This window comes from Lynx rufus, unplaced genomic scaffold (assembly GCF_022079265.1).
Source record: "Lynx rufus isolate CCGP_SWC_20201006 ecotype Redwood Valley unplaced genomic scaffold, mLynRuf1.p SCAF_28, whole genome shotgun sequence".
NCBI classification, from domain to species: domain Eukaryota; kingdom Metazoa; phylum Chordata; class Mammalia; order Carnivora; family Felidae; genus Lynx; species Lynx rufus.
Window position 1 is genome coordinate 1,724,189 of NW_025814843.1, and position 20,422 is coordinate 1,744,610.

Consider the following 20,422-nt stretch of genomic DNA (forward strand, 5'->3'; position numbering starts at 1 on the left):
ATGATGAAGTTTCGGTTCCGGCGGCAGGGCGCCGACCCGCAGCGCGAGAAGCTCAAGCAGGAGCTCTTCGCCTTCAACAAGGTGCGGCGGCGGTGGCGGCGGTTCGGGCTGGGCAGGAGGGGGCGGGCCGGGGGCCCAAGCCGGGGGCCCGGGGGCCGGAGCCACGTCGGGCTCGGGGGGAGGGGGCGCCAGCTGGGGCGGGGCACGGGGGCCGGGACGCGCGCCCCTCTTCGGGCCCCGCTTCTCGCCTCTTTCCCTGCTCCACTCTCGGACTCTGGGTGGGTCTGGGTCTCTCGCTGACTTTCCGAGTCAGCTTGTCCGGGTCTCTGTGGGCCTCACTGGCCCTGGCTCTGCAGGTCTCTGTCTACCTGGGTCTGTGTGTCTCTGTCTCTGTACGACTCTTTGCCTGTCTCTGGGTCTCTGTCCCTGTCTCTGCCTGTGATCACCTCCCTATCCTCAGCCTATGCCTGTGTGTCCGGGGAGTGGGGGGTGTCTCTACCTCTGTCTCTGTGTATCTCTGGGTACCTCTTCTCTGTCTCCCTTCATCTCTCTGTCTCTGCATCTGTGAGTCTTTGCTGGTCTTTTCTTGCGTGTGTCTCTGCCTGCATATGTCCCTGTGCGGTCTCTAGAACTCTCACTCCGACTCTCACTCTCTGTCTCTTTATTTCTCTTCCTTTGGGGGCTCTCGGAGCCCCTGCTCAGCCCTGAGGGCAGCCCAGGGCCCCAGTTTGTTTTTCTTTTGCACCCAGGCCAGCGGGGAGGGGTGAGGAGGAGAGGCAGATGTTGGGGGGTGGGGCTGGGAAATCCCTTCCATGTTCCTCTCCTTCCTTCCCCCAAGGCCCTAGGCTCTGCCTTGTGGGGCTCTGACCTGCCCTGTGCTGCTGGGGGCTCCAAGGAAGATGCCTGGCTTTGTACTCAACTACCCTTCAGTGTGTGGGGCCTCAGTTTCCCTTGCTGTGAAATGGAGCCACCTGGTTGTGGGCTCTGGCTCCCTGTATCACATGGGCCAGCTGACCTGCCTTTGAGCCAAGGTGGAGGTGAGGGGGTGGAAGGTTGCTCCTTCCTTTCTTTTCCCAGGTAGGGCAAGAGGGGCCATGGGAAAGGGGCTGCCTGCAGCCCCCACCTCCTCCCACCCTTGCTCTGATGTGTGGTAGATCCAGGCCCCAACCTTTGCCTTGTTAACTTCTCCTGGGGTGTTGCTTCTGGCCTCAGTTTTACTCCAAACCTCTGATGCACAGCCCTTCACTGCTCTTGGGGATTAGAGTTGTTATCCCCGTCACACAGGTGAGAAAATCGAGGTTCAGAGAGGGGTGACGTCTGACTTGTCAAAGTCACAGAGCCAGTTGGGGCACTTTGTCCTTGTGTCCCCTTGTCGACAGGATTTGACTTTAGCCTTGAGGGGCAGGGATTTTTGGAGGGACTGCTGTGGTCCTGGGCCAGACTCAAGGACACTTTCGTCCAAGAGAACGCTCTGGGGTGACTGGACCTGCAGTGGCTGAGGTGGGAATGTCTCTCAGGGCAGGCAAGGTTTCCTGGTGATGGGGAGGCTGCCAGGACCTTCAGACTTGGCAGCTGAGTACTTGCCAGGGGCCTGAGGGGCCCAGAGGGGAGGCTGGTGCCCAGGGTCTCCCGGATGGCCCCCTTCCTATGCTGGGTGGCTATGAGGGCGAAGCCCTGGGAGGCGAGAGAATGATGGTGGCGACAGGCATGTGTTAAGGTGTCACTTCCTTAGCCATTGAGTCGGGTGTGAAGAGGAGAGGTGGTGGAGAGGCTTGGCTCCGCTTGGCTGGCCCTGGGTTGGTAGAAGCCGAGGGGTCCCTGCTAAGGAGAGTGAGGCCCCATTCTGAGTGGGCAGCATTGGCGAGAGGGGTGTGGCTTGGGGCAAGGGGCTTGGTCACAAGAGGAGGTGGTAGGTGATCACTAGAGAATAAATAGGCCCCACATTCCCAAGCGATGGCAGGGGAGTCAGAAGCAAGCCTGGACTTTGGACTCAGTCTCACATCCAAATCCCCGCCCTGCCCACAAGGTGCCTGTGGGATGTCCACTCTATGTCAGTTTAACAGATACTGAGCTCCTACTGTGTGCAGGGCCCCCTTCTAGGTATGGGGGACACCACAGTGACCAGAAGAGACAAGTGCCTCTTCACACAGGATGCTCATGTACTTGTGGGGGAGACAGTGAAAAGCCAAAGCAAAAGAGTAAAACGTGCAGTAGCTTGGATAACAGCCAGTGCTGTAGATAAAGTAGGCTGAAGGTGTGGAGTGTGGGGACAGGGAGGCTGCTAGAGCAGGGTGGCTTAGGGAGGGCTCTGAGGAGTTGACTCCCGATCTGAGACCTGAATGGTGGGAAGGACCCCTCTTTGGACAGTGCTGGGTGAAGCACGTTCCAGGCAGAGGGACAGTAGATGCAAAGGTCCTGAGGCAGGAGTCTGCCTAGTAAATTGGAGGAGAGCAGAAAGCCATTGGGCCTGGAGTCAAGTGAGCTGGGGGAGAGTGGGAAGAAGAGGACAGGGAGGGGCCAGGTGGTGAGGCGGGAGCTTGGAGAGGGTCCTGAGCAGAGGGTGGGGACTGGCTAGACACGGTCAGATGGTCAGATCTAGCAAACGTGTGGTGATGCTAGCGTGGGGGCGGGAAGGGAAGGGAAGCACTCCCCTCTACCCCCCAGCTAAACGGACTGTTCTGTCCTCAGGTTGGGCGCACTGCCCCTCGTGCCCAGATGGGAAACTGAGGCTTGGGGAGTATTGTGACTAGCCTGAGCCCATGCAGGCTGCATAAAGGGCTCAGTCCCTGTCTGGATTGGTGGAGGCCGGGGCTACAGGCCTGGGGACCAGGGTTTCTTCTGAAATGTGTTTCTTGCTGAGGCAGTGGTCAGGAGATACCTGGACCCACATGCGGTGTCCCACATTGGTGTTGAGGACAGTGGGTGGGGGCCCCTCCAGCCGGGCCTCTGGGGATGAGTAGGAGCTCCTTGGTGGATGTGGGAAAACCGAGGAAAGCACGAGTGGGTGGAAGGAAGGATCGAGAACCTGGTGGGCAGGGGTCTGTGCGGGGGGGACTGGCCCTGCCAAGAGGAGTGGCCCTGGGGGAGGGGGAGGGTCAAGAGCCTCCACCTAGCTGATCTTGGGTGTTGCCCTCCGATCTCCATGTGGGGCCTGTGGGGAGTGCCAGGGACATCATATGAGACTACGGACAGCATGGCGGCTCACCGCTAAAAGTGGGATGCAGAACCCTGCTCTGGGGGACAGGTAGGGTTGACTTTTGTGCCTGCACCCCGTTGGTCCTGTTTCTCTCTGTTGCCAGAGCCCTGCACACAGCGGGCCGGACACGGGTATTGAGAAAGACAGGGGCTTGGCAGGGGGAGGGCCTCTGCGGTGTGGACGGGACACGTGAACACCTGTTTCAGAGTTGAGGACACTGAGGCACAGAGCTCAGACGGACCAGCTCCAGTCCTGCTCTGCAGCTGCCATAGTCTGGAGGCTGCCTTGGGGTGGGACTCAGGTGGGCCAGGGGCAGCCGTGCCTGTGCCTGTGCCAATGCCACTGCCCTCCCCTCCCCCGCAGACCGTGGAGCATGGCTTCCCCAACCAGCCCAGCGCCCTGGCCTTTGACCCGGAGCTTCGCATCATGGCCATCGGCACCAGGTCTGGGGCCGTCAAGATGTATCCTTTGGGAACTGAGGCCTTTAGGGCCCTTCGGAAGCTCCTGATTGCAGCTCCCTGTATGTGGGCTCCTTGGGCCGGGTGGGGGGGCAGGGGGGCTGGCCTGGGAGGCCGCAGTAGGCGCCTCGATCCTGGTGGAGGTTGGTGGTGTGGCTTCTGCCCTGAGACTCTTCCTTGCGGAGATGGTTGGGGGGGGTGGGGATGGGGTCTGCTTGCAGTGGTCACAGCTGTCCATCGCTGCATTTCAGCCAGCCAGTTACCTAGGCGACCCTAGCGTCGTTCCAGCAATTAATTGACTGGGGACACCAGGCCAGGAGGCTAACCACGCACGGTACCCAGCAAAGGTGTTGAGTGGGCCAGGGTTACACAGTGGGCCTTGCCCTGGTGACTGGGCACACACGTATGCCAATGTGAAGACACGTGTGTTCGGCTGAGGGGCTGGGGGCAGTGCCAGGCTCAGCATGGTGAGCGCGGCGCGGCCCCCACCTGGATGCTGGCGGCTGCACAATGGGCCGTGTGAGCCGCACAAAGCGGGCATTTTCCTGCAAGCGCAGGGTGGGGGTGGGGTGGGGGCAAGCAGGCAGCTGAATGCTCCTTGCCTGCCATGGAGAACCCCACCCCCACTGCCCTCGGGGAAGCCCCTTGGGTGGGGAGACAGAGGTGTGGGGTCTGGCTGGAGGCGGCTCGGTGAGGGGTGCCTACCCTCACCCTTCCTCTTGGGACCCTCTGGCTCTCAGTACCCTCGTTGGGGACACTGGTTGGCAGAAGATGAGTCAGTGCCTGGAAGGAGGCAGGGTGGGGATGGGGGTCTTCCCACCCCAGGGCTGGGTGGCCAGACAGGGGTGGGCGTCTGGGCCTGTGGTCTGTGAGTTTGCCTTCTCCAGGGAGTGTGGCTGGGCCAGGATGCCCCTCCTCTCCCGTGGGCCCCTGAGGCACTGGTGGGGCAGGGAAGGGGGTGGGGAGGGGGCAGTGCCTGGACCCCGTGCCCCCAAGTCCCCACCTGCCCTGGAGGGGGCATGCACTTCCTGGCCAGCTCCCACTCCTTGTGGTGCTGGCCTGCCTCACAGGTATATTGTGGTCCCGAAGCCCTTTCTTCTTCTCAGTGCCCTGCTCCACGCGACTCTGTTGGCCACTTGAGCTGTCGCTCCGTGGTCTCACGCACAGGCTCCTCCCGCTCACAAAGAACCTGGTGTACTGGCGAGGAGACATCCCCGGAGGAAGCTGGGGCCCTCCTCTGTCCCCTTAGTCCTTCCCCCAGCCTACCCTAGCTCCCAGCCCTGGGTCGGGAAACTGAGGCTGGCCACAGAAGCCACCCTTCCCCCTCAAGGGTGGCCCGTCTCCTTGGCAACCCTGGTTCCCGCCCAGCGCTCCTGCCCTCTCTTTTGTCCCCTCTTCTGTGTTCTCCTGGCTCCTGCAGGGAATCCCAACTCTAGCTCCAAAGCAACCGGCTCCTGCGTTGTTGCTGGGCAACGCTGACCCCTCCCTAACCCTCCCTCCTGGGGCCCCCTCGGCCCTGCCCGACTGGTGTTGCTGTGACTCTGGCACTGACACCAGACACTTGAAGCGGGTCACCCAGTCTAAGCCTCTGCGGATTGTCTGTGAAATGGGCAGGCTGAGGCCTCTCCCTGGTCACAGTGGGGGCTGCTGGCTGCGTGCCCCAGAGGGAGGTTGGTTTCCTTGCCCATAGCCGGAGGTTGGCCTGGAGCTGTGGGAAGAGGCAGCCTGGACTCTCCTCTGCTCCAGACTTCCGTGCCCAGGCTTCGCCTGGCGTCTCTGCCTGTATGATCCGAACCTGGGGGGCCCAGCTCTTACGTACACAGACACACGCACACGGCTAACACAGGGCAGAACCCTGGCTGCCTGCCGGGCCTGGGCCAATTGTGTTGGGTATGTCCTTATTCTCACTTGCCCTGCATCAGCCCTACAAGGTGGGAGTGGGACTCACTAGCCCCTTTTACGGATGAGGAAGTAACTGACTTGCAGGAGCAGAGTGGAGCCTGCACGCTGAGCCTGGGGATATCTTGGGGGGATAGGACAGTGCTTCTTCAGGGAGGGGTCCCATCTGGACCTTGGAGGGCTTCTGGATAGGCAGCCCTGGTTGGGGCCCGTTGGAATCGTTCTCAGAAAGGAGGATCTCCCGTATCTGCTTCTGCCCTTGACCTGTGCTCTCAGCTACGGTGCACCTGGCGTGGAGTTTACCGGCCTACACCGAGACACGGCCACTGTTACCCAGATGCACTTCCTGCCTGGCCAGGTGAGCCTCCACCCTCACTGGCTCCCGTGGCCCCCATGCCCTCCCCATCCCAGGCCAGCCCAGTCTTGGTCTCTGCTCATCCACCAGGGCCGCCTCCTGACCCTGCTGGACGACAGCAGCCTGCATCTCTGGGAGATCGTCCACCACAATGGCTGTGCCCACCTGGAGGAAGCACTCAGCTTCCAGCCACCCAGTCGGCCGGGCTTTGACTGTGCCAGGTATCGGAGGACTTGGCTGGGGACCAGCTGCTGGGCGCAGGGGGTGGGAGGGGGAGCCCGGGGGAGGTTGTGGAAGCCAGCCTTGCAAAGGTGCTGTGGGGGTAGGAAGCCTCCCTCAAGCTAGGATACGGGGTGGCAGGGTACCTGGGGCTGGGCCCGGGGCCCGGAGAGATGTGCCCTGTGGATTTTGCAGGTGTGAAATAGGGGGCTCTGGCCAAGTCTGAGGTGAGCAGGTAGTGTCCATGCTCTGGGGACCGCTGGGGCCTTTAACAGTTTGGAGGGGGCGATGGGTGATAATGTACATGGGTGAAAGGGCAGCTGGGGGGCAAGGAGCGTTGTCCCAGGCTGTATGAGGTGCCAGCAGGATGCTCCAGGGGTCAGTGGAGTGGGCCTAGGCCCCCAGTGAGAGTGTAAGGGGCCTCTCGGTCTGGCTCTGCTGAAACAGAGTTGTCCTACTCCTTCTGGGGGCTGGGTGACACCCTCACACGGGGGTGGACTCCTGGGGTCTCCCATCCTCTTCAGGCCAGGTCCAATCTGGGGCCCTCCTGCGAAGTCAGGGAGACATCTTGAGGCTGGCGACAGGGTTCCTGGGTGAGGCTCACGAGGGTTGTGTGTGTCCTAGAGCCCTTGGTCCTGGCCCAGGCACTGGCCTGGTTCCTACCTTCCTTCCTAGTGAGGGGGAGGGGTCGGGAGCCCGTCTCCAAGACCTGAGGAGCCTATTTTTATCCCTCTCCTTCCCAACATCCTGATGAATAATTGAGTGAGCTAATTGTGATGCCCGCAGCCACCACCTTTGCCTTCCCAGTGCGCCAGCCAGCCCACTCGATAATCCGGCCTCTATGAGCGCACAGGGTCCATAATGAGCTGCCAGTAGCAGCCCAGCCCCCGCCACACCACTCCTCAGCGGGCGGACGGGCTTGCGCCCTCACCCACTCCCCTCATCCCTTGCAGTGGCCCGCTCAGCCTCGCCCGTGTCACGGTGGTCTTGCTGTTGGCAGCCGGTGACCTGGCGGCCCTGGGCACCGAGGGCGGCAGCGTCTTCTTCCTGGACGTGCCCACCTTGACGCTGCTCGAGGGGCAGACTCTTGCCCCGGACGACGTTCTTCGAAGGTAAGAGGCAGGCGGACCTCCCAGCAGCCTCTCCATGCCTGGGTGGTGCTCCTGCCGGCTCACCTGCGCCCCTCTGCAGCGTGCCAGATGACTACCGGTGTGGGAAGGCGCTGGGCCCCGTGGAGTCACTCCAAGGACACCTGCGGGACCCCACCAAGATCCTCATTGGCTACAGCCGGGGCCTGCTGGTCATCTGGAACAGGGCGGCGCAGTGCGCGGACCGTGTCTTCCTGGGGAACCAGGTGTGTGAGGGAGGCCGGCACCTGCCGCCGGGGCCCTCTGCTTAGGGCCCTGCTCACACTGCCCCCCCCCCCCACCCCCCTGCAGCAGCTGGAGAGCCTGTGCTGGGAACGCAGCGGCAACACGCTGGTCAGCTCGCACAGTGACGGCAGCTACGCTGTCTGGTCTGCGGGTGCCGGCGGCTCCCCCGTGACACAGCCCACGGTAGCCACCACGCCCTACGGTGAGTGCTGGGGAGGCTGAGGGCAGCCCTGCCACCTGAGCGTGGGGTTGACCGGGGACCCCGAGCTCAGGCACTTGGGGCTGCCCGGCCTTGGTGGGGGTACCCAGGAGGCCTTGTGTGAGATGCCATGCTGAGCCACGTCCTCGAAGGTGAGGTTGCTGGGGGGCACGGTTGGGCAGTGGGCCTTCCCCTCGGGGTCAGGAAGCAGCTGTGAGGCCAGGATGATGGAGGCAGAGCAGGAACGGGAGAAGCTTGGAGAAATGTGACCTGGGGCCCTTCTGGTCCCTGTGAGCGAATGAGCCCGACACTGTCCCACCCCTCCAGGCCCCTTCCCCTGCAAAGCCATTAACAAGATTCTGTGGCGAAACTGTGCATCTGGGTAGGTGGGGAGCTGGTTCTCAGATGTGGGTTGGGGGCTGTGTCTGCAGGGGGGAGGAGGGTGGGCTCTGGGGCACAGGGATGTCCTGTCCTGGGTCGGGCAGTGTGCACTTGGGGTCTGGGTGGCTCACGTGGCTCCCCGCCTGCCGTGCAGGGACCACTTCATCATCTTTAGTGGAGGCATGCCCCGCGCCAGCTACGGTGACCGCCACTGTGTGAGTGTGCTCCGGGCTGAGACTCTGGTGACGCTGGACTTCACCTCCCGCATCATCGACTTCTTCACGGTGCACAGCACACGGCCCGAGGACGGTGTGTGCCCTGTCCTCCCCACCCCATGCCCTGCGCCCCCCACCCCGTGGCTCTGCTCACCCAGCCCTCGCCCCGCAGAGTTCGACGAGCCCCAGGCCCTGGCTGTGTTGCTCGAAGAGGAGCTGGTGGTGCTCGACCTGCAAACGCCTGGCTGGCCTGCTGTGCCTGCCCCCTACCTGGCCCCGCTGCACTCATCTGCTATCACCTGCTCGGCACATGTCGCCAACGTCCCCGCCAAGCTGTGGGCCCGCATTGTGAGCGCCGGCGAGCAGCAGAGCCCCCAGCCTGCCTCCAGCGCCTCGGTGTGTGCCCAGGGCCTCCTGCAGGGGCGGGGACATGGGGAGGGAGGGTGTTGCAGGCAAAGGCCTGGAGGTGGGGATGTAGCAGGTGTACACGGGGAATTCAGGCAGCTTGGGCCCCGGGTGCCATGCTGAAGGTGAGGAGAGAAGGTGTTTGTCCTGACCTACCGCTTCCACATCTCTGCCTCCCTCTCTCAGAGCTGGCCCATCACCGGGGGCCGGAACCTGGCCCAGGAGCCATCACAGCGGGGGCTACTGCTGACTGGGTAGGCAGACACATGTGTTCCATGGCCAAGCACAGGTGTGACGTGTGCGTGTGTGTGTGCGTGTGTGTATGTGTGTGTGTACGCGTGTGTATTTGGGCAAATGGAGCGTGGTGCGGCCCATGCAGGTTCAGGAGAGCCCATCCTGGGCTGGTGGGTACTGACCTGCCTGGTGACTCAGGCCCCAGCCCTGGTGGGACCAGGCCATTCCCCTCTCCTGCAGGGTGGATTGGGATGAAGCCTCCCTAGGCCCTGGTTAAAGGCCCCGCCCTGCCCTGCCTTTTGGTCTAGAATTGGGCTCCACCCACCCGGCCTGCCCTGGGACCGGAAAATCTGGGCTGGCCCACGCTCATCTGCCCAGGGCAGGTGCTAGAGAGCCCAGTCTGGGCCTGGCGGGCGCTGACGTGCCCAGTGACTCAGGCCCCAACTTCCTGCCCTGCCCCTGCCTGTGCTGGGACCCTCAGGCCTCTGACTCCAGTGTCCCCTATCCTGCTTGAGAGCTCCTAATCATGGCTTTCAGAGCTTTTGGAGGTATCCCAACCAGCCCCAGAGACTCACACACCTTTTCTCGCCCTGGCTCTGGGCTCCCACCACCGCCCAAAGGTCCCTGACGTGGGCTCTGCAGCTGTGTCCTGAGGCTGCACCCCAGATTTGTCTGCTCCTGCCCCCCGCTTCCCCTCCCTGCTTCCTCCCAGCCTCCCCAGGCTTCCTGCTGCTCTGCCTACATGGCTGCCTCATGCCTCATGATCCTTCTGCTCTGTGGCTAACTCCCGATCGCTTTTTCTGGACGCGCCCGTAGTCCTCTGTTCCCTGCATTATCTCCTCTGTCATCTCCTGCTCGTCACACTGGTGATTATTTCCATACCTTCTCACCCTGTTTGAGGGGCCCCGGTGCATGTGGTCTGGCATACTGTAGGCACTCAAGATGTGTTTGCTCTATACAGTAGATGCCTCCTGTTTGCTGTGTGCAGTGGGAGTCTGGTCAGTGCTTGGCATATGTAGTAGGTGGTCAGCGCGTGGTCACTGGATGAGCGGGATGGGGGTGGTGCACGGGGACCCGGGGTGGGCCTGATGTTGCCTTCCCTACAGCCACGAGGACGGCACCGTGCGCTTCTGGGATGCATCTGGTGTGGCCTTGCGGCCGCTCTACAAGCTCAGCACAGCTGGCCTCTTCCAGACAGACTGTGAGCACGCTGACAGCCTGGCCCAGGCCGCTGAGGATGACTGGCCGCCCTTTCGCAAGGTAGGCCCTGCCCCGGCCCTGGGGAGCCGGGTCCCAGCTCTGCCCCATGTCATCGCTCCATCCCGCCCCGCAGGTGGGCTGCTTTGACCCCTACAGCGACGATCCTCGGCTCGGCGTGCAGAAGGTGGCGCTCTGCAAGTACACAGCCCAGATGGTGGTGGCTGGCACTGCAGGCCAGGTAAGGCGGAGGTGCCCCAGGCTTGGGGTCTCAGAGGGCTTTCTGGAGGAGGTGGGCCTGACCTAGAGGGTCTAGTGGAGTAGTGGGGGACGCACATGGGCAAAAGCCCGGAGATGGGAATGGGGCTGCAGGTGGGGCTTGCTGCGGTGAGGCCAGCCAGGGAGGTGGAACCTCTAGGAGGCCTGGAGTCCAAGCTCTGGCCGCCGGGAACCACACCAGGGGTGGGAGCACGGGTGTTAGGTGGGCACTGAGAGTGGGGACCAGCAGGTCTGGGTCGCTGCCGTGCCCCAGCACTCAACACGGTATATGGGGCTCAGTGGGTAATTACCGTTAAATGGGAGACAGGCTAGTGGGGGGTGCTTTGCTCCAAAGGCCAGTGGGTCTTGGTGACTGCTGTTCCCCTCTCACTCGTGCAGTATGCAGAAGGTGCTCAATGTATGCTCATTGCTAAAGGGAGAGAGACTTGCAGGGGTGGGATATTGTGCTCCTGGAAGGCAAGGACCAGCTGGTCTTGGTCACCATTGTGTTCCCCAGTGCTCAGTGAAGGCCCTGGGATACACTAGGCTTTCAGTGAGTGCTTGTTAAGCGGATAAATGAGAGACAGTACTGGGACTGGCCTAACGGTGGCTTTGCAGGCTCAGGTGGGGCCCGGGTAGTCCTGTCCTCCACACTGACCCCTCCCCACCCTGCCATGGCTGTGTTTTCAGGTGCTGGTGCTGGAGCTAAGTGATGTGCCATCAGAACAGGCGGTCAGCGTGGCCAGTGTGGACCTCCTCCAGGACCGAGAGGGCTTCACGTGGAAGGGCCACGAGCGGCTGAGTCCGCGCACAGGGCCACTGCCGTGGCCCGCTGGCTTCCAGCCCCGCGTGCTGGTTCAATGCCTGCCACCAGCTGCTGTCACCGCTGTCACGCTCCATGCCGAGTGGAGCCTCGTGGCCTTCGGTACCAGTCATGGCTTTGGCCTCTTCGACTACCAGCGCAAGAGCCCTGTGCTGGCCAGGTGTGTGTGTGGTGGGCCCGGAGCCCGGTGAGCGGGGGCTGTACTTGCACCTGGCCCCAGCCTCCTGTGAGACCTTTGGTGTCTCCCCACACCTGTCTGGGCCTCAGTTTCCCCGTCTGAGATCTGACATGGTGCAGGTAGGGCGTCCTTGAAGCCGCCTTCCCCGCTGGCAGCTCTGTCTTTATGAAAAGTGCTGCTGGTAGAGTGTTAAGCGCCCCCGGCTGTGGGTTCGAGGGGCAGAGGGGCTCCGGCTTCCTGAGCCACGGGGCCGGCAGGAGCGCGGCGGCTGCTCCAGGAGTCTGCTCCGTGGCACAGCTGGCACCTGCCTGCCCCCAGGTGCACCCTGCACCCCAACGACTCCCTGGCCATGGAAGGGCCGCTGTCCCGGGTGAAGTCGCTCAAGAAGTCTCTGCGCCAGTCTTTCCGGCGCATCCGCAAAAGCCGAGTCTCGGGCAAGAAGCGGGCCGCTAATGCCAACAGCAAGGTGAGGCGGGGCTGCGCTGCCTGGATGCCACCTCTCTGCCTGCTGGGGCCAGGCACAGCAGTGGAGCCTCAGCTCCAAGTGTCTGTTCCCTTCAGTAGCCCCGGCCCCTGGGCCCCCCTCCCATCCCCCCCCCCCCCCCCCCGCCCTGCTGATCAGGATGAACCGGGGAAGGTGCTGGGATGTCGGCACCAGGCTGTATGGGAGCAGAGGGGGTTGGGGAGGCGGAGTTCTGGAGGCTGTGCCCCTCCAGTTGCAGGAGGCCAATGCGCAGCTGGCCGAGCAGGCCTGCCCCCATGACGTGGAGATGACCCCCGTGCAGCGCCGCATTGAGCCCCGCTCTGCCGACGACTCCCTCTCGGGTGTTGTTCGCTGCCTCTACTTCGCTGACACGTTCCTTCGAGATGGTGAGGCCAGGGGGACGGGCTGGGGGGATGGGCCTGAGCCGGCCATCTAGGAAACAGGGAAGGGTGGGACCGTGCCGTCTGGGAGGTTGGAAGGCACACCCTATGCGCCGGACTGAGCTGGCGACAGTGCCCTGGCCACCCCAAGTGGTCCCCCCTGGAACTTCCAACTGTGAGGGGTTGGTGAGTGAGCCGGGCCTCTGAGACCTGAAGAGGGAGAAGGGAGCCCAAGATCTGGGGGAGGAGAGTGTGGGGGTCAGCCAGTGCCAGTGGCTGAGGTGGGTATGTGTTGGGGAGATGACCCGGGCGTGGTGGCTGCAGAGGATGGGGAGGCTGGGGAGACGCTGGGTGCTGGCCACCTCACTCTGCAGTGGCGAGTGCCCTGAGTGGTGGGAGCCCCGGGACGGTCTTCTGCAGACTGATGTGGTCTGGTTTATTGACTGATTCACTGATGGATTTTTACCTTGTATCATGGAGAATTTTAACCATACACAACAACAGAAGTGCAGTCGCCCCACAAAGACAGCCAGCCATCTGCTGCTGCACCGTCCCCGCCCCACACGGTGGCTTTTAATAAATTTTTATTTATTTATTTTTGAGAGAGAGAGAGAGAGAACAAGTGGGGGAGAGGCAGAGAAAAAGAGGGACAGAGGATCTGAAGTTGGCTCTGCACAGACAGCAGAAAGCCCAAGCAGAAAGCCCACTGTGGGGCTTGAACCCATGAACCATGAGATCATGACCTGAGCTGAAGGCAGCCGCTTAACTGACGAAGCCACTCAGCCCCCCTCCCCACCCCCCCCACAGTGGCTTTTATCTTGCTGGAGCATTTTCAATGAATATCTGTACATCAGGACTTGAGTGTGTGTCTAACAGACATAACCGGCAGCCGTGGTGCCTGCATCGCACCCCGCGGAACCGGTGCTGATCCAGTCTCTTGTCACACTCGGGCTGTGGTGGCTTTCTCCTTTCATCTCCAAAATGCCTTTTTATGGTTGATGTTGGGTCAGCATCTAGTCATTCTGCACTTGGTGTTTCACTGATGTGACTTTCAGGCTCTTGAATCCGAGCAGGGACCCCCCTCCCCCCCCCCCCCCCGCCTTCCGATGTCATGTATTTGTTGAGGATCTTTTATCCAGTGGATTTTCTCAGAGTCTGGACATGGTAGCCCCAGGCTCTTTACCTTGTTCCGCTGTCACCATGAGAAGGTTTATGGCGTTCAGGTTCCCAGCTGGCTGGGTGTCCTAGGTCTGGGCAACATTTTGAGTTGCTTATTTTCCCTGGGGTTTGGCTCCCCCTGGTGGTTGTTGCTGAGGCCACCGATTCATCAAGGGCACACAGCCGTGGCTGCTGGCTCCTGCTGGCTCCTGGACATTGAGCTGTGATTCTCCACCAAGGACCTTCCCCAGAGGTTCAGCCCACACAGGGAAAGCTGGCTAGACAGCGTCCCGCAGGCCTCATTTCTTTCCAGCCCGGCCCCGAGGACTCCGCGTCTGGCTGTTGGGCCGAAAGCACACGGCGGGGGGTGGGCTGTGGCCAGCTGGAACGCATCTGCAGGGTGCAGGCTGGTTCCAAGTCTGTCAGTAAGACTAGTGATGGCATATGGTGAGGGGGTGTCAGGGCTGCATGGTGGGGAGGGACTCTGTTCCTGAAATGGGGGCTGAGGGTACAGTGGGATGGGGTTGGAGAGATCAGGGTCTAGTTTGGGTGCCTGTTGACGTCCTCGAGATGTCCTGGAGGCCATTCCCACTTCTGCAGGAGGGCTGTATCTGAGGCCCCAAATTTCGTCAGTAATATAGAGAAGGTGCCTCGGGCCTGAGGCCCTCTGACGTCCCTGGGGAGGCGTGGGACACGAGAGAACTGATTCCGGGGTATCCGGAGAGGAGGGGAGGAACCTGTATCATGCGGCCGACACCCCGCCTCACCAGCCCCCGTCGTCCCGCAGCGGCCCATCATGGACCCACCATGTGGGCAGGCACCAACTCGGGGTCCGTGTTTGCCTACGCGCTGGAGGTGCCGGCGGCCGCGGCAGGTGGTGAGAAGCGACCCGAGCGGGCGGTGGAGGCCGTGCTGGGCAAGGAGGTGCAGTTGATGCACCGTGCACCCGTGGTGGCGATTGCCGTGTTGGATGGGCGCGGCCGCCCGCTGCCCGAGCCCTATGAGGCCTCTCGGGATCTGGCACAGGCACCTGACATGCAGGGCGGCCACGCTGTGCTCATCGCGTCTGAGGAGCAGTTCAAGGTAAACCACCGTGGCGACCCTCCTGGCTCCCACCTGACACCGTTAGACCTTCCAGGAACTCTGTCCTCACTGTGCTCCCCATCTGCTGAGACCCCCTGTCTGCCTGAGACACATGCCCCTGGACTAGCAGAGATGGCCCCTGGAGAACCCAGATGCTCCCTCAGCCAGCCACATCCCCCCAGGACCCTCCTGCCTCACCGAGTCCCTGCCAGGACCCTCTGAAGACTCCTCAGGGCTCTGTCTGGCAGGAACTCGTGACCTGAGTGGATACCAGCCACCTTACCCTTACAACCCAGTGTGACTGGTTTGGCCACAGATGGGGGTACCCTGGGAGGTTTCCTAGGTGAAGTCTGAGGAGAGGGTGCCCAGGCGGGAGGCCGCCGGGCGGCCGGGGCTGTAGGCCCAACTGGCAGGCCGGGTTCGGGGCGGGGGCTGGTGCCCGCATCCGGGAGGGTGGGCCCTGCGGGTGTGGACAGGGCCAGCCCCTTTCACCGGCCACCCGCCTGCCGCCAGGTGTTCACACTACCCAAGGTGAGCGCCAAGACCAAGTTCAAGCTCACGGCCCACGAGGGCTGTCGGGTGCGCAAGGTGGCCCTTGCCACGTTTGCCAGCGTGGCCTGTGAGGACTACGCTGAAACCTGCCTGGCCTGCCTCACCAACTTGGGCGACGTGCACGTCTTCTCGGTGCCTGGCCTGCGGCCCCAGGTACACTACTCCTGTATCCGGAAGGAGGACATCAGCGGCATCGCCTCCTGTGTCTTCACGCGCCACGGCCAGGGTGAGGGGAAGGCTTCTTGGGGCAGAAGCGGCCTGAGCGGGGCTGGAAGAGTTGTTGGGGAGCGTCAGCAGAGGGGCCCCAGGGCGGGCTCGGGACTGGCCGGCACAGGCCAGGGGGAGGCCACTGAGGGATTGTGGGTGCAGTCACACCCCCTAACTGCACCCCACTCTTCACCCGCCCACCCAGGTTTTTACCTGATTTCTCCATCGGAGTTTGAACGCTTCTCTCTGAGTGCTCGGAACATCACAGAGCCGCTGTGCTCTCTGGACATTAGCTGGCCCCGAGATACCACGCGCACCAGGTGCGTGGGAGGGGCAGCCCAGGGGGCCTTCACTAAGGCTGGTCTCATCCTCGTGCTCGGATCCTGCGTGGAACAAGGGTGGCCCTCCCTCGTGTCACCCCGCTCTGGTCCTGGGCCCCAGGAGAGGGAGGGTAGGGCCTGGCACTTAAGACTTGAGGTGCCTGCTTGTGGCACCCATCGTGGCCTCATCTCTACAGCCACAGGCTCCGAGAGTCGCCCAAGCTGAGCCAGGCTAATGGGACCCCAGGCGTGGTCCTGGCCCCAGGGAGCCGCGATGGAAGCCCTGGTCCTGCCCGCAGCAAGGGAGCTGGTAAGGACGCTGGATGTGAAGTGAAAGTGGCAGGATATCCACGCAGCTGAGGCAGGACGGGGGGCAAGCCTCCGTAGGTGGCAGCAACCTGACAGAGGCTGGAAGCCTGGGTGGGGGGGCCAGGCCAGGCAGGAGTGGGGGAGGGGGGTGGCGGTCTGCCTTCAGTCCCAAGTCTCACTGTGGGCTGGGTTCGGGTCCGAGTCAGGTCCCCAGGGGATGGAAGGTAGAGTGCAGAGGGTGCCCAGATGGCCAGGTGGGGTCCTGATCATTTCCTTCCTGCAGACACCCCAGAGCCACCCGAGGCCACGCTCTCGCCCATGTCCATTGACTCGGCCACCAGTGCTGACACCACGCTGGACACGACAGGGGACGTCACGGTGGAGGACGTGAAGGATTTCCTGGGGTGAGGCGGGTGGGCGGGTCCGCAGAGGGGCTGCCCTGGGTCCTCCCCAGCCTCCCTCTGCTACCCTCTGTCTGCCTTCTGTCAGAGCTGGGCACAGAGGCCCCAGGAAGGGCCAGGTCCCAGGACCCTCTGATCTCCGCTCCCCTCCCCACAGCTCTTCAGAGGAATCTGAGAAGAATCTGAGGAACCTGGCCGAAGACGAGGCTCGAGCCTGTGCCATCCTGATCAAATGAGGTGCTGCGGGTTTAGGGGCCCTGGGTCTGCCTGGTCCTTACTGTTTGACAGCCCTGATTTTCACGGTTCGGTACTAGAAAGGCTAGGCCGGCTTGTCAGCTCCTGGATGGCATGGGTACTGTTTGGAACCAGGCCAGAGCAAACCACTTAGAGGTGGTGGCAGCTCGGGGCTCAGGGGCCGGTGTGGCCAGCCCATTTTGCAGAGATGATCACTCAGGCTCTTGTGGTGGGGTCCTGCCAGGTGAGCCTGGTGAGTGGGGCCTGGATGTGGAGCCCAGATCTGGGGCCCAGAGGTCTGCCCAACCTATTCGCTGCCCAGTGCCCCTACCCACGCAGCCTGGCCCCACGCCGGGCAGAGACCTCCCACCCCCAAGCTCCCTCTTCATCTGCTGCCGGGGTTACTGCTGCCTCCTCCCTGGCCACGCCCTGGGCCTCAGTGGGCCCAGCGTGGTCAGTGGTCAGAGTCAGCAAGCCCACCTCTGGCTGTCCCTGCAAGACCCTTGCTCCTAAATGGGTGGGGTGGCCCTTTTGCCTGCCCTAGAGGGGGCACGGTGGCACTTCTGCAGCCAGGCCGTTTGCACTTTTAGGCTCCCTGGCTTTCTCTGACCCCTCTTCTCTTCCTTTACCAGGAAGGCCAGAACTGCTTGGCTACCCACTGCCCTTCTGGGAGCTGGGATCCAGGACCCCTGGCCCCTCCGCATAGACCCACACCTGCTAACCTACAGCCTCCAGAGGGACCTGCCCACCTCTGCCCCAGTGCGGTATGGGGGGGTGTGGGCCCGGGACTCAGCCCAGAGCCTCTGGGGTAGATTCACCTTGGCCGCTCCAGTAGGCAGTTAGCCATCTGGAAGCCAGGTGCTACAGGGCGAGGACTGCTGGGCCTGGCAAGCCCCATGCCACCTCCCACTCAGCACACCGTCCTTCCCCACTGCCTTTGCAAAGAATATTTTTCTAACGCCTGTGCCGGGCTGGACAGGCATTTCTAAAACTATTTTGGTACTTGCTCCTGGGCCAGCACCCACCCCCCCCCCCCCAAGTCTGTGATGTGCGCATATATACGACTGGGAGTTCTGCCGGGCACCCAGGACTGGGGGCCCAGTCAGGGTGTGTGTGTGTGCATGTGCGAGCATGTGTGTGCGTGTGTGTGTACGAGGGTGGGGGGCGGGGAGGTCGGTCAGGATGGATTTCCCTGTAGATTGTACCTTGGGGTTTTTTTCCTGTCATTTTGTTAAAATTAGCGCTGTTTTAATATTAAAAATACTGATTTTTAATATTGAAAATAAAAGCATTTAATATCTCTTAAAAGGCAGCCACATCTGCTTTATCCCTGGTGGGGAGGAGGCGTCACACAGGAGCTCAGGAGGGAGGGACTCCAGGTGCCCAGACGCCTGAGGGCACCGGTCAGGGTCTCCCCGTCGGTGCTGCTGGGACTGTGGCGCTGGGGACTGTGGCGCTGGGGGTGGTGGCTGGAGCGGGGGCTGCCTCTGCTGGCAGGCAGTGGACGGACAGAGGCCCTTCCTCGCCCTGGCGTGGGGTCGCAGCGGGGGCACTGCAGGCGGGTGATGGCCGCCCTAGGCCAGGGCCTCGCGGAAGGTGCTCCAGGCGTGGAAGCAGCGAGTGAAGGCGTGCTGCTCGTTGCCCTTACGGACCAGGCGCAGGCGGCGGGTCTTCTCGTGCTCCTTGGATCGCATGTGCTGGATGTACACCTGACCGACAGGAGAAGGCGTGAGTCTTGGGCGGTGCACCGGGACCACCAGGCCCGGCCCCGGCCCTCCCCACCACCGACTCACCTGGCAGGCCTTCAGACTCAGCTTGATCTCCACCTGGCTCGTCTGGGTCCCCACCCACATGTAGACCTGTGGGGACAGCAGGACAGGTGGTCTCACGGGACCTGAGAGTACCCCCATTCCAGCCCCGGGTTCCCATCTACCAGCGGGTAGGCCCCTTGAATGGGTGGGGGGGGCAGGGGGCTCACTTCTTGGCCATTGTCTAGCAGCATGATATCATCATCCGCCAGGTCATCTTGGCAGAAATCAGAGCACTTCTCGGTCACGGCGAAGTAGCCCTTCTCATTGGAGCACCTGGAAGTCAAGGGTCAGGGAGAGGCTGAGGGTCGCAGGAGCCTGCCAGGACTGAGGAGGGAGCGCGGGGAGAGGTATGGGCTCTGGCCTCACCGGAAGAGCCGAGTGTGCTTCATGTATTCGGCGTCACCGTCATAAGGCTTCTGTGCCCCGATGCCCACCCAAAAAAAGTTCTCGGGCTCCTCACCTTCGTTGATGACCTGTGGGGAAAGCGTCTGTCTGGCCCAGGTCCCCTGTCGGCCCTCGCACGACTGCCTGCCCACCTGCCACCCGCCCTGGTCACCTGCTTGCTATAGGAGGCATCAAACATGGTGTTCAGGATATCTTCCGCAAGCTTGGCCTCGTCCGGGTCCGCAGCCCGGCCCACCCACGCGTACACGATGCCCTGGTTGTCCTCACTCTCAAAGGGAACCTGGGGAGCGTGCAGGGGTTCAAGTCAGGTCCCGCCTACAACCCACCACCCTGAGCCACAGTGCTGGCCGCACCCACAGCCCACCTTGAGGATAAAGCAGAACTCGGAGTTGAGGAGGCTGGAGTCTGTGTTGATCTGGATGCACCTGGGGAGTGGGAGGGGTCAGCAGGGAGGTGCTGCTGGCCACTGACCCCCGTCTGCCCACCATATGCTCCCAGTCCCACCCCCTGCGCCCCCCTCCCCCTGCCCAGGCCAGGCACCGGGTGCAGAGGGCGCTGCCATTGGTGCGAATCTGGTAGAGGCTGGGCTGCAGGGCACCCTGAGCCGCCTTCCTCTTGCCACGGTGGATGATGAACTTTCTCTTGAAATGGGACAGGAACTTGGGGTTCTCCTGCTGCTGTGTCATGCGGACCACCTGGGGGTGTGGAGATGTTAAGGACAGCTCCTTGGACCCCCACCCTGCCCCTCAGGCCAAGCCTCCCCTGGGTCTGAGTCCCTCTCAGGAGGTGGTGGGGGGGGGGCGGTGGCTGGAGCTGGGGTGGGCGTGACAGACCTACCTCTAGCTTGCCGGGGAAGAGGCTCTCGAACTTCTTCTGCAGGCTGAAGGTGAAGGTGAGCCAGCCCATGTTGGAGGCTTCCCGGCCCTGCCAGAAGTACACGATGCACTGGAAGTCCTCCTCCGGCTGCTTCTCCTCTGCCTCAGCCGCTGCTTCCTCGCCTTCTTTGCTCTCCGCCCCTGCTTTCTCCTCCTCCTTCTCTTCCTTCTTCTCCTCCTCCTCCTCGTACTCCACGGGGACCCAGTACCTGGGGGGCCAGGGGGGGGGGTCAGAGAGCCGTGAGCGGGGGCTCGAGGCCCCTAGCCCCAGGGGAGGGGCCGGGCGACGGAGGCGCGCCGCGTTGGCACCTGCAGAGGAAGACGTAGCAGTCCTGCGTGTAGAAGTGGCCAAACTCCTCCTCCGGCAGCCTCGCGAACTTCTTGCCCTCCAGCACAAAACCCTCCATGCCGTCCAGGTCCTCGTTCCACTCCTCCATCAGCTGCTCGGCCTGCAGGCCACGGCCGCCAGTCACCACCGGGCAGGGCAGGTCCTGGGCCAAGTCCTCCCCCGCCCCGCCCCCGGGGCCCCGCCCCCACCTCCGCCAGTGCCATGGGCGGCTGCCTGGGCAGGAACAGCGCGGTGAGGTCAGCCTTCATCTGCTCTTTCTTCTCTGCGTCGCGCTTCACTTTCCCGGTGAGTCCCGGGCCCTGCAGCACGGCCTCTGCGTTGCGCGTGTAGTCCACTGTCAACACGTCGTCCCAGTTCTTGAACTTGGCCTTGAACACCTTCCAAAGGGATGACAACACCAGCTGGAATGGGGGTCTGATGCGGTTAAGGCAGAGGTCGGGGTGGCTTGGGGGCGGGGTCCGGAA

At 62.7% G+C, this 20,422-nt stretch overlaps 2 protein-coding genes across 3 annotated transcripts in view; one reads left to right on the forward strand and one right to left on the reverse strand.

The window, feature by feature from the left end:
- LLGL1 (LLGL scribble cell polarity complex component 1) lies at positions 1-17,792 on the forward strand. Its single transcript, XM_047089784.1, has 23 exons — positions 1-81; positions 3,560-3,657; positions 5,830-5,911; positions 5,999-6,129; positions 7,081-7,239; positions 7,319-7,481; positions 7,567-7,702; positions 8,027-8,081; positions 8,235-8,389; positions 8,468-8,691; positions 8,887-8,954; positions 10,041-10,194; positions 10,268-10,372; positions 11,080-11,372; positions 11,709-11,856; positions 12,107-12,260; positions 14,200-14,495; positions 15,009-15,273; positions 15,460-15,574; positions 15,772-15,884; positions 16,167-16,287; positions 16,442-16,521; positions 17,151-17,792. Exons 1-22 carry the CDS (start codon positions 1-3, stop codon positions 16,518-16,520), a joined length of 3,195 nt encoding a protein of 1,064 aa, XP_046945740.1. The 3' UTR covers position 16,521; positions 17,151-17,792.
- Positions 17,786-20,422, reverse strand: part of FLII (FLII actin remodeling protein) — a 14,941-nt gene continuing 12,304 nt past the window's right edge. For both annotated transcript variants that reach the window (XM_047089783.1, XM_047089782.1), the window contains exons 21-30: positions 20,147-20,335; positions 19,919-20,058; positions 19,572-19,818; positions 19,275-19,429; positions 19,099-19,159; positions 18,886-19,014; positions 18,696-18,802; positions 18,497-18,602; positions 18,312-18,377; positions 17,786-18,227 (exon numbers count right to left, since the gene is read on the reverse strand). In XM_047089783.1, the coding sequence (XP_046945739.1) occupies positions 18,093-18,227; positions 18,312-18,377; positions 18,497-18,602; positions 18,696-18,802; positions 18,886-19,014; positions 19,099-19,159; positions 19,275-19,429; positions 19,572-19,818; positions 19,919-20,058; positions 20,147-20,335 (1,335 nt within the window). In that variant the 3' untranslated portion in view covers positions 17,786-18,092. The remainder of the gene's footprint in view (positions 18,228-18,311; positions 18,378-18,496; positions 18,603-18,695; positions 18,803-18,885; positions 19,015-19,098; positions 19,160-19,274; positions 19,430-19,571; positions 19,819-19,918; positions 20,059-20,146; positions 20,336-20,422) is intronic.